Source organism: Cariama cristata, unplaced genomic scaffold (assembly GCF_000690535.1).
Source record: "Cariama cristata isolate BGI_N322 unplaced genomic scaffold, ASM69053v1 scaffold9669, whole genome shotgun sequence".
NCBI lineage: Eukaryota > Metazoa > Chordata > Aves > Cariamiformes > Cariamidae > Cariama > Cariama cristata.
In genome coordinates, this window is record NW_009637420.1 from 29,040 (window position 1) to 41,767 (window position 12,728).

The 12,728-nt window shown below is 32.5% G+C and overlaps 1 protein-coding gene across 1 annotated transcript in view; it reads right to left on the bottom strand.

Annotated features, from left to right (window-relative positions):
• KCNT2 (potassium channel, subfamily T, member 2) overlaps positions 1-12,728 on the bottom strand; it is a gene marked incomplete at its 3' end in the record, with an annotated part of 47,361 nt that overhangs the window by 26,020 nt on the left and 8,613 nt on the right. Inside the window, exons 4-9 of the mRNA XM_009708319.1 lie at positions 7,129-7,278; positions 5,802-6,031; positions 4,994-5,210; positions 3,596-3,701; positions 3,140-3,312; positions 1,180-1,251 (exon numbers count right to left, since the gene is read on the bottom strand). Of these exons, the coding sequence (XP_009706621.1) occupies positions 1,180-1,251; positions 3,140-3,312; positions 3,596-3,701; positions 4,994-5,210; positions 5,802-6,031; positions 7,129-7,278 (948 nt within the window). The remainder of the gene's footprint in view (positions 1-1,179; positions 1,252-3,139; positions 3,313-3,595; positions 3,702-4,993; positions 5,211-5,801; positions 6,032-7,128; positions 7,279-12,728) is intronic.

Sequence of the window (12,728 nt, forward strand, 5' to 3'; positions counted from 1 at the left end):
GAATTAAAGCGATTGTATTGTCAGAAAAGATGCAGAAGTTCATGCTAGTATTATTGTAAACTGTAGAATTCTGTATAATCATTTATTTCAAAGGCTACACACTTAATTTTATTTCATTTTAGGCACTCCGTTCTAAAAACAACAAAACACCTTTAGGGAGGGATTTGGTGATTTCCTTTTTGAAATAAACTCAGTAAATTTAATTGAAGTTTAATTTTCCATGTTAATAAAAACAGGTTAACATCTTTTGGTTATTAATTACTTTGGATACTTTGAGTCAATCCAATTATTCTGTTGGTATGTATTCTTTTTATAATTTTTGTGGAATTAAGAGTTATGAAAGTAGTAGATGATAACAACCTGAGACACTTTTTTGGTTTAGAGGAAGAAATGTAGAAAGTGAAAAACATTTCTGTAGACTCTCTGCACATCTCACAATGACTGTGGTATCACCAAAGTAAATCTGTAACTGTATCACTATTGTAAGTAGTTTTAAAGCATTTGTTATAACAGGTCGAGATGGAGAAATGTTGAATCTCCAGAATTCTCATTGAAAAATTGGATTCTATTAATTCATGGCAGTAAATAAATTTTTTGATTTCTGCCTGGGGAAATTGATGCTTTACACACAGGAGTTTACTAAAATGCTAATAAGCCCTTGCCTCTTCTCTTGTTTCTGCCTGATTTTTAACATTAAATCTATGTTGCTAAACCTAGATATGCAAATATGTATTAGCAGAGGTGAAGACACAAATGTAGGAGTAGGTGATATTTTAAGCAGTGACAGAAGAGGACTGTTGGACACATTCAAGACTCTCTACATTCTGTAGCTATCTTTACAAAACCCTAGTCAGTAAATCCAAACAAATTATAACTAAGTATAGAATGACACTAGAGTCAGGGCTACAATCTGGCAATTTGCAGAAACATATTAATGCACCTAAATGTGTTAGTCTTATGCTTTTGAAGATATAAACATGTTTTCCTCATCACAATTTTCACTAATTATATCCTTTATAAGTCAGAAATTTGAAATCCAAATTATAGCACACAGACACAAACCATGCATGCAAAAAGATCATCTTCAAATACAACAGACACTTAAACATGCAATGACAATACAGACAACAAACCACTGAGCACTACAATGTTAAGTTTTCTAACAGTTATTTCACCTACTTGTCGATAGAGCCCACCATGTAGTAAACCATTGGAAACCAACAGATTGCATCCAGAAAATGCATATCTGGCCTAAGCAGCAGATGGGATTACAAAATGAAACACAATATCACAACAACAGCATCTTTTCTAAAATACTTCAATAAACTGGTAGCTTTTTTTAAAAAGAATAACTCTTTAAAACTTTGGCAGTATGATATCACTTTAAACAGGAAATACATTTGCAGAAAGCTGTGAATGAACAGTTTACTGTGATCATAAAGAATGATCAGAATTAATGTGCTTATATTAATAAATGTACCTCTTAAATCAGAAATTTTATGGCACAGTACAATTGCAAATATAAGAATGAATGACTGATGTCAAAGACATGCTACCAAGTTATACTCCAACGCATGACTTATGAGTACTTAAAATAAGCAGTGAGAATTTTTAATTAAAATGTGAAGTGGAAACCAAATCATCACTTGTTTTTTGTGCCAACCACTCTGTTCAGATGAAACCTTATTTTTAAAATGGAATATGAAGACTAAGGTACTGTACATTATTGCATTGTTTCTTTAATCATAAATTTTACTGTGTTTCTTCTTACATACCAAGAAACATTGGAAATCTTAAAACACATGTGATGTATAGATATCAAAATAAGCATACTGTAATAAATTGCCTTGATAAATAGGGAAAATAGGAATATAAAAACAAGGCATAGATATATTCATCGAAGGTGGCTGAATTCTGAAGTCCAGTGAAGTAAATTACAAAATTCCACTTCATGCTAATAAAAAGTGGGTTTAGCCATAAAATGTCTCAACAGTATTAAAGTATGTAAACTCAGGCACTATGCTGGAAAAGAGAACAACCACTAGAGGGCCCTGTATGCTCACATCTTTAATCTTAAATTGCCAATCAGTCCTTTAGCCTAATTTAGGCTTTGACCAATTTGTGTAATTCACTTTATGCCATAATATGCACATTAAAAAAAAAAGCTGTTTTGCAAACACAGGTGTATACAGCTTCACTAAAGAACACTCTGAGGCAAAAGTGGGACACTTCACAGCAGGCCTTTAAATGATAAATCATTTAAACTAGAACATATATATATATATATATATATATGCAGAGGGAAATGTTAGCCTGGAATCAGAACCTGTAAGACATTGCTGCTGCTGTCATTTCTTTGAGTCATAGCTTGATCTAATTTTCTGTATATGGCTAACCTCCATTTTTGTGTCTTCCAAATTGTGATTTTCAAGTACTTAAGCAGTACAAAGTGTTGCAAAAAATACCTAAAACAACAACAAAAAACCCCCAAACTTTCATTTATTGTCAGATTACAAATGCCAGAGTCAAATTTGTCTGAAATTTTAAACAGCTAATGCAAGACAGTCTAAGAATTCCAGCAATCTCCAGACAGATACAGTAGTAACAACAATATCACAGGTTTTAATTTTCTTCCATGACTTTATATAATTGTAGACTCAGTGTGTGGGTGGGTGTCCTACTGGCTTAAAGAACTGTTTATGTTGGAGTCTAAAATTATTAAAAATACACCTAACTGGTCTAGACCACTAAGTGCCTTGTGTTAAGTACGTTAGTGTTGTCTGAAGTGCTGTCATATTGCTGTGAAACTGTTACACAGCTTGCTTTTTACAGTGTTTATGAAGTTATTTAAATTCAGTAGTAATATTCACATTATTTTAGGTATTTTTAAGAAATACTTAGCTGAAACATTGGCCGTGAAGAATAAGGGCATTTAAATTCACTATGGCCATTTACAGTCAATTTGTATATGACAGTGAACATAGGGTATTTTTTTGGTCACCAACTTTTCTCAAAGATAAATGTGCCATAATGTTTTTGATTTTAAGTTGGCGATGTGAAGAGTGATCATCTATTGAAGTAATGGTAAAATGAGTTTAAAACATATCTCTCACACACATGAAAAAAAATATCTACTTACGGGTTATCTAGGAGTAATACAATGGGATTTAGTTCTTTCTTTGGTCGGTAATAAGCTCTGAGTGGAACAATAAAGTTATATAAGCCATTTCCAGCAGTTTCTGCTGCAACTATAATCAATTTATTTTTGAATCCATAGGCTTTGGCATCTTCATAGTAGTTATGCTGGCATCCCTAAAATAAAAATAAGAAACAGGTTTAGTGGATATGAATAAAGAGATTTAGCTGTGACATTAAAGGGTTTTGCCATTAGAAACAGAAAATTGTATCAGATGACCTGATATAGACCTGATTAGACAAACAAACACTTGGTGATGAAAAGGATAAGAAAACATATTATAGCTTAGTTAGGGCTGAACAAACCTCATCTCTAAGCAGAAAGCAGAATTTAGCTCTGTTTTGGATACAAGAGACAAATCAGAATGCAGTTTTATCCAGTAACAGAGACTCTTTTTACCTTATCTAGTCTTAGACAACAGAAGGGCACTTTTTCATGCAGAAGATGACAAAACGTGGGAGAGCTTCCGATGTATGGAGAGTAAGGAGGATAGCCTTTGGCATACCTGGGAGAATAGGACAAACATTTTTCAGTATAGCAAATTACTGAAATACGGTTCACTATACAACTATCTTATGGGATGTTTATACCTATGTCTAAGTCTTGCAGTTTTATCTGGACAAGCAGAGTCAATTACGTGAAATGAACTGTTTAATAAGGATCAAAGGAATATATTTTGTAGCTTTGACCAATTCGATACAATTTAGTGAAAGCTATCAGGCTTTTGTGGAGTAAAGGAATTTTGCTGCTTTTTTTTTTTAAATGGGCTGATGTATCATAGTGTGCTGTCCTAGTGTTTTGAACATACGTACTGGAAACTTCTAAGGAAGGAAAAAACAGGAAAGAAAATAGACATAACTGTGGTACTTCTGCTCTTCGTTCTCCATTTTTCTTTCTCACATTTATCAAGAATGAGTGAGGCCATTACCTTCATGCTTTAATAACATACTTTCAAGATGGTTGGAATAAATTTTAAATGGCAAGTGCTCTTGCTGATGGGATGAAATTTCTAATTGGCCTTAGTTTTTAATAAGTGGCCTTTTAAATCCTGGTATTTCAGTCTGCAGATTTAACATGACTTGTTCCATTATTTTTTTTTCATTGGAGCTTTATGATCTTCCCCGGGGCTTCTCATGCTTGCCACTCTTGGAGATGGGAAACTGTGCTAGGTGAACCACTGGCTTAATTGTGTATTTCAGTTTTAACATCCCTGTCATTAATTCCAATAAGCATAATTGCTTATCTGCATGGCAGTTACAAGATTGAATCTTCTGTTTTTATCAGAGTAATGCATCATTACTTTCAGTAATATGCTAACAAGCATTTTAAATTAGATATAATCATTTTGTCTCATACTGCTTGTTCTGTCATTTCTACATTTTGAAGTCAGACATCTAGCCTCAGCATTCAACAAGCCTGTTGAATGATCTGATTATCACTGCATTCTCAGGACAGAAGTACTTACCTGTTTACAAATCAGTTGAGTCCTGTCTTTATAACTATAGAATATAGGAAAAATGGTCATAAAAAATGCTATTAAAAAAATTGCAATACACAGCTAGATCTTTATAACTGAGTACAGAAAATCTCCAGCCAATGGAGGATTTAATCTGGTTTTTTAGTTTCAAAATAGGCATAATGGCATCCTAACAGAGAATAGCATTTCATAAAAGGGAATAAATCCATAATTGGTCTTTATGGGTCTTGCTTGCTACAACTGCTTGCATTGACCTGCATGTCAAAAAGTAATATTAGCTTTTGAAATTGTGTTGTCTGTTTTATATTTAATATACATACTCTAAGCCTGCAGAGACTTCATCATCTGATGGGGTAGTTTCATCTTCTGACTGGTCACTTAGCAGGTCACATGTCTGAAGTGAAGATGAGTCTGCAACCTCCAAAACAGGTGCTATACTGGGCCGTCTGCCCTCTTTACCTCCCTCAGAAGGAAGAGCTAGCGTAGGTCCGCTGGATGTTTGGCATCCTGTATCTTGTAAATCGATAGCCACTGTTCCTGAAGTAGCATTGAAAGCATTTTCTCAATGAGGTTGTCAAAACATTTGAATAAGATTCCCATATTTAGTGGGGATTAACTGACTACACAGCCAAAGACTGAAAAGAATACTATATTGATTGTTTATTACATTAAAATACAACAAATATTTAAACTATACCTGAGGAAGCCTTTTCCTGCAAAGTAGCAGTTTTTCTAACTGTTAATACATATATTCTTGTTAACTACCTTTTAAAAATTATACCTTATATAATTAATCCATATTTACATGCATCAATAACCTGTAGGTTTTTATTGAGTAGGGGCATTTTTTTAATTAAAGAAGCTTATGAAAACTTATCACAAATAACCAGTTATGAATGACAAAGAAATTACCCGTGTCATTCTCCCAGTTGTTTTGCTTTGCGTACTTTTTATTACTACTTTTTTATACAACGGTCTTAAGTGGTTTCATTTGTCAAGTAAAAGAAAAACATATTCAAGTTCTGTTTGGTGGGGGTTTTTGTTGTTTGTTTGTTTGTTTTAAATATGATGGCAAGTGTTTAAGATTTTTTTCTTTCTTTCTGCACGTTATTACAATTTTTTACTTACCCATGCTGGCTATTATACTGTGTACAGGTAACCTAGAAGCTCCATGATAAGATAATTTTGATTCTTGTTTTTTTCTATGCTTCTCTTGCTTCTTAAAAGCAGAATTCTCTTCTTTGGTGATATTTATGTAAAAGCATATATCTGTAGAACTCATGATATATCGAGGACCTGGATTCAGCAAAATGTTTTTGTTGTCTTCCTTTCTAACACCAATCAGACAGACTCCAAACCTTAATTAGAAAAGGAAAGGCATGGTTCATTTTGCATAGTCCCGTATATACCAGAATTTCCACTGTCAAAAATGAATCTCCAGTATATTTTTATATTTTGCAGATTTCTGGATGACAAATTTGTTTGAAAAATGCTGTCTCCTAAATAGGCCACTTCTGATCAAGCCATTTTTATGTGCTCATGAATCCCTAGGCATTTGAATCCAATGTTTTTCTTAATCTCCATAATTTTCTTATAATGATGTTCCAGTTGATTTTTTTTCTATCAGATCAATAGTCCCTTCTGGGAAAACATTAGTAGAAGAATGAATATGAAAAAGTATTCATCATGTTAAATTGTTCTATTATTCATAGCCAATGGAAACCATTTTCAGAATTCATTTTTGTGATTCACTCCTAGAAATGTATTTCATTAGTGATAGAAAATAAGGAATTAAAGCAAAAAAAATAGTATTTCTCTCACGTATTAAGTATGAGAGTAAATTTAATGTTCAGGGTTTGATATATGTTCATTTTGTTAAATATATACAAATATACAAGATTTGTGTTTGGTTTGTAAGTTTACGTCACAGAGCAGCACTCAATAAGTGATGCATGATCTGGAACCTAAAGAAGATATGTTAGCATTCAACAGAAAAAATTTGTTTTATTTTGAACAATCACCAGAATGTAGCATGTACCACTTTTAAATAGAACATTTTGCATAAATTGAACATGCCACAATGGAAGCCAAATTTCCAGCTGACTCCAAAATAAATTAAAAAAACCCAACCGCTGTCATCCATGTTTTGGACATGGAAAGGGACTAGTGGTCTCGTATAACCTAAGGTACAATTTTTTTCTGGTTCTCAGGCTTATCCTATATATCCTTTATATTCTATTCTCTCAGACTGAGCTGGCCTATACAGAGCCAACATAAGCTTTTACCTGACCAGCTGTAACTTACAGAAAAATATCCATGAAATATGTTAGTGGCCAGATATTTAAAGCCAGAAACACAGTAACGTGTAATACTGTACCTTTGAATGCAGAGCTACATTGCAGGGAAAACAATTATTTGTTTGAACTTTTAATTATTGATAGGAAAATAAACATACTTTTTATGTGCATGGAAAGAAGCGTATGTGAAGCTTTTCCCCTCATACTCTGCAAAAAAAGTACTTTCTTCCAGGTTAATATGATACACTTCATTACCAGAGCATCTGCCATACATTTTCTGCCACTGTTCCGGTGATTGCTGGCTCTCCCTGAAATATGTACAGATAAAGAAAACAATTTAAAACTTAGTGTAAAATTCTTACTAATCAGAACAGTATTTCATGGCAATAGAAACTGCAAATGTGTATTAAAAAGGTCCCATAGGCTAATCTGAAAGAAACATTTGAGATCAAAGCTTGGTAATACTGTAAGTACAGAGATTATGTTAACGAATTAAAGACCATTTTCTGCTAAGTAATAGGCATATAAGATTATGTAATTTAATATCAGGAGAGATATGGCTGAATTACTTTAAATTTGCACTATAATAAGTAGATTCATTGCCATTTAAAGATGACAGGCAAAACCAACAGCATGTTCATTCTATTCATAAAGATAGTCTCTTCAGATGCTCCATGGCAGATTGTCTGGTTCCTGTTTGATGTAGGTAAAGAATCATTAAAAATAACTTATGTAGGAAAAGATCCATTTGGCTTCGGTCACTTTATTTGTAACAAAGATTTTTTCTTTCTGTATTTGCTTATCAGTTATCTTCAGCATTTGTCCTATGGACATTTTTAGGTACTGTGCCTTTTATACTATGACAAGTCTATACCTTTTTTTTCTCTAGAGCATGAAAATAAATTACTACTATAACCATATTAAGCATATCATCCTTTACTATATGCAGTTCATTATCCAAATGGATTGTTAGTGGAAATGTTCCAAACCTCAGCTAACGCCAAAACTTGCAGACCTGGGGCTTCTGTGACCTTCTTACTTCAATAAGTTGCATGTTGAAACAAGGTTCTGTCTGCATGAGTTTTACTGGATATAATGGATGCATAGATATATATATGTATGCACATAGGACATAAAACTGACAAGTGTGCTCTGTGTCTTGCCACTTGGAGCTAAGATCTCAGGATATTGGGACATGCTCCTTTGTGCTCATTTATACATTTTCAATAACTTAACACAATTTCTGTTTTTCTTGAAATTACCATTCTTCTCCACCCTCAGTGTAGAAATATTTTGTTTCAAGATGGAAATAAGTAAACCATTTTTATTGCAACAGTATTAACAAACAGTGCACTAGGTGTAGAATAGCAGAAATAGTAATGTAATTACAGAAGAAATTTTTTCCATATTTCACTTTTCCCCCCAAATAAAATATTCACCTGTTTAAAGTCTGCTTGGTTCCAGTTAGTTGTCTAAAAGCTTCCCATGGGGCTGTTCTGTAAAGATCACATTAAATTAAAGTCAGAAAGGCTATTTTCTTCCAATATTTTGTATCATAATACAAAGCCTAATAAAGTTCTATTACTAGATTAGATAATCAGACAACATTTAATGATATATGTTAAGATTAATTATTAAGATCAATAATAAGTTTATAAGTAAGATTTAAGGTAGAATTTTGGTGTCGTACAGACTAAGGTTTTGAATTCCATAAACAGCTGAGAAAACAATGGGATTATTTACATCCAGTTTGTTTAATCTGAAAAGCAGCATTAAAGGCCAAAGCCAGTTCACATAAACAGCAGCAAACTTCCCCTTAATTTTAATAGCAAGTTGATCTGGCCAACATTGCTTAGAAAATGAACGTTTTCCCCAGTCTTCTCACAAACTTCCTCGCCAGAAGATAAGATGTTTTTAATTTAGGTACATGTGTTTCTTTTTGTTTACTGTTTATTGTATTATCTTCTAATTAGGATAATAGAGAATAATAATTTTCCCTGTGTTCTGCTGCTATGCATTGCCTTCAACTTCCAGTAATTTCCCAGTGTACTCATCTTCATGATTATCAGAAATAAGCCTGTATTATTAAGTGTCACACTATTTCTTAATAAATATAGGAAATAGATTCCCTGTGGAATGGGTAGCACTTCATTTGTAAGAGCACAAGAAACAGCTGGGACAATGTTTTATCTATGAACTGTCAATGAACTGTTTAATTCCATTAAAATGTAAGCCACTTAAGGTCATAACTTCACTACGTTAACAAACATTAAGAAGCTAGAATTTTTAAGTGGTCATATTTTCCCTAAATGAATGACTTTTCACCAGGAAAGTGACAAAAAGAAAGAAATGTTCTGATCAGTTCCTTAATAATCTCCTCTGGGTACATATATCTAAAATGCTGTGTAAAAAGAAGAGCCACTCCTTGTGGAATGGAAAGGCATAGGTAGCCATTTGAACTTGGTTATCTGTCATAAACTAGGTCAAACATCCCCAGTCACTATATTGAAGCTACTAAACATGTGAGTCAACAGATACAGAGCTTCTGTGAATGGAAACTTGAACTAACTATTAAGAAAATCCTCCCAATAACTTTGAATAGACTATAAAAAGACTATCCAAGGCTGGAAGCAGTTGATTCATTCAAGCAGTCTCCCTATAATTCAGTTCTGTTCTTTTTATATAAGGAAGTCAATACTGACAGGGATTCAAAATTCAAGTCCTACATAAAGTTTAATGCAGGTGCTGATAGTAGCCAGGGTAATGAAAGGATAATGAAACAGGAACCAATGTAAAGGAAAGCAGTTCACTGTTAACATTGGAAGTCTATTTAACAAATAATCTTCATTATTTAAATCTAATTTAGTATTTAGTTTGGATTATAAATGCATGTATAGTTGAAAATTTTATTTGTGGTTTAAATAATCTCTTTTCACTTCATCTTTTTACTTATACTTAGCCAAGCTCAAATGTTCATCTGACTTCACCTTTCATATGCACAAAGAAAGGTAATTTAACCTATTTTAACAATTAGCAGTTAATTTATCTATTGTTCAACATTAGAAAATACCTAGAAAATCCAAAACAGTTACATCGATTCATAAATCAGTTAAATCAAAGCAGTTTTATGTCTGCAATACTTTGACAACCTGTAGATGAAGCTCAAAACTCACACCTATTTTGAAAACAGATTTTGCTCTGAAGACAATGAAGTGCAGAATCATTTGTTTTACCAACACTGTTCACTCTAGAGTCACTGCAAATCTCAGGAGATGCTGATGAAGAATGTACGTTTAAAAGGCATTTTTCTTCTAAAACATTAGTGCATATTGAATAAGAAAGTTTGAAAATAGATTTCTTAAGTATAATACTTACAGAGATCACATTTATACCTGTATCTAGCTATGAGTGTATTTTAGTTAGCAAGTGTTTAAATCGATTATGGTATTGCACATAAAACTTACAAATAAAAAAGTAAAATAAGATTGATAAAATTGATAAGATTGATAATCATTGATAAGATTGATAAACACTGAAGTGGTAATTCAGAAATGAGAAATTATTTTCACATATTTAAATATTTTATATGATTTTTTCAATTGTGTGATTACTGTCCTTTGAATTTAGAATATTACACTCAAGAAGCACATACTTGTTAAAAATCAATGGTTACATTTCTAATTGTTAAAGATCATCTTACCTAAATATTCAAGGACACAAAACTTCCAGATTAAACATGGCCTATGTAACATTCAGTTATAAGCAAAAAGTAAGCTCAAGTACATCATTACTTAATGTTTTCAACAGCACAGTAGGGTTTTTTAATAGGATCAGAGCAGTCTAGTAAAAAGATAGCTTTGTCCTCATTTCCTAATTTTGAATGCTTGACTTAGTGATTTTTATGATACATTGAACAGATTTCTGCACTTGTACAAAACGTAATGAAAAAATTAAAACACAGTTAAATTAGACTTTTGAGAACATTTCCAAGGGATTTTAAAAAGTTGTAAGGAATAAAAGGGAAGAAAAACCCCACTAGTTTGGGAATTATGTAATTTTTTATGTATGGGAATTATACAAATTTTTAGCAAAAATGAAATGAAGGCAAGTAGCAAAAATATTAAATGCGAAAGCTTAGAAAGTGATATTTGGGGAGAGAAATACTTGGGTTTTTTGAGTTTATTATTTTTAGTACTGTGAAGTCAATGCTACTAAAATTTGAAATATTTTTGAAGTTTTTTCCCTCTAATGTGTCTGTTTTAAACTTTCACAGATATAGCATGGTTTTAAAGAACAGTCATATCTATTCAACCAATTAGTCCAGCATTAATACACATGCTCTAAGACGTCCAAAGTTTGCCATTTTTCAGGAGTTTGGAGCCCATGTAAGATTAAATGCCCTGATGAGTGCTGACTAAAGTAGAAGAATGACAACTAGACATTTTCACATTTCCAGTCTTTGTGCATTTATACAGCAAGCTTGTATGTTTCTGTAAGAAGGATTCAAAGTAATGCTGACAACTATTTGTGCAAAAAAAAATTTTTTCGCTCCTAGTATACAATGACCAGACTAGAAATCAGTTACTTTAACAACCCTGATGACATCAATTAATTCTGATTGTAAAAGAAATACTAAGCGCTTTTGCGTTTTACTCTAATCCTTTCGCATCATAGCTGGGAATCTGTATAAATAAATGATCAATATGCCTGTGTTAAAAATGAAATCCTAAAGTTCTTAAGTACAGTAGAAAACAGAGTCCCTTTCATATGTTTGGTTTTGTGGAAAATACTCTGCTAGCTGTTAAGAATACTACTTTTCTTTCATGTATATATAATAAGAAATAAATAAAAAAAGGCTTTGTATTCTGTGCATGTCAGATAAAGAAAGCTAGGCAGATGAAGAATGTATTTCACCGTGATTCTCAGGAGGCATGAAACCAGTATTTTGTTGTCATCTTCTTAACATATTCTAATATAGACAGTGCCATTAAAATTTGACATTTATTGGTTTTGGTAGTAAAAGTTCCAGCAATAATTTCAGTTTTCCCCACCTGGGGCACAGGGGAATACTATAAATGCCATATAGAAGGTTAAATAACTCTGCTTGTAAATACCAAGATATTACTAGGTCCATGGTTACTTGAAAAAAAGTATGCATTTTTACTAGACTCTCAAATGTATTCTTGTGTAGTCTATATGCATGTATTCCATTTCTAAAGATATATTTGGAGATTTACTCTTTAATGTCTCTCTCTGACCACAGTATTTTAATAATACCTTATTATTCCAAGAATATAGCATAACAGAGATATACTAGATGTGGTAAAATTACTTTGGTAAATACAGAGAGGTTCTGCTGTGACTATGCAGTCTGTAGAGACACCATAATTCTGTACCCTTCCGGCAGTGTGGTTATTATGTTAAAAAACATCTCTTCACATGTATGTTTGCTTGCTTCTTAATGGACAGGCACTGAATAGCAAATAATATTTTATATATTATCAGAAAAACATTTTTTGAGCTCAACGAATAGGAATTTTTATATGTGTACAAAAATAGACCTTCAAATTAATGTATTAAAATAGATATTCTTGGGTTTTGTTGGTGTTGTTAAGCAGAGCTGTGTGATACATCCAAGATTCAATCTACTAAATTGGAAAAACAAATTTTTCATAGTTTCTGTTGTGGAAGTGGCACGATAGCATGCAACATTATTAAATATTGGGGGGGGGGGGGGGGGGTTTTCACAAATATATAT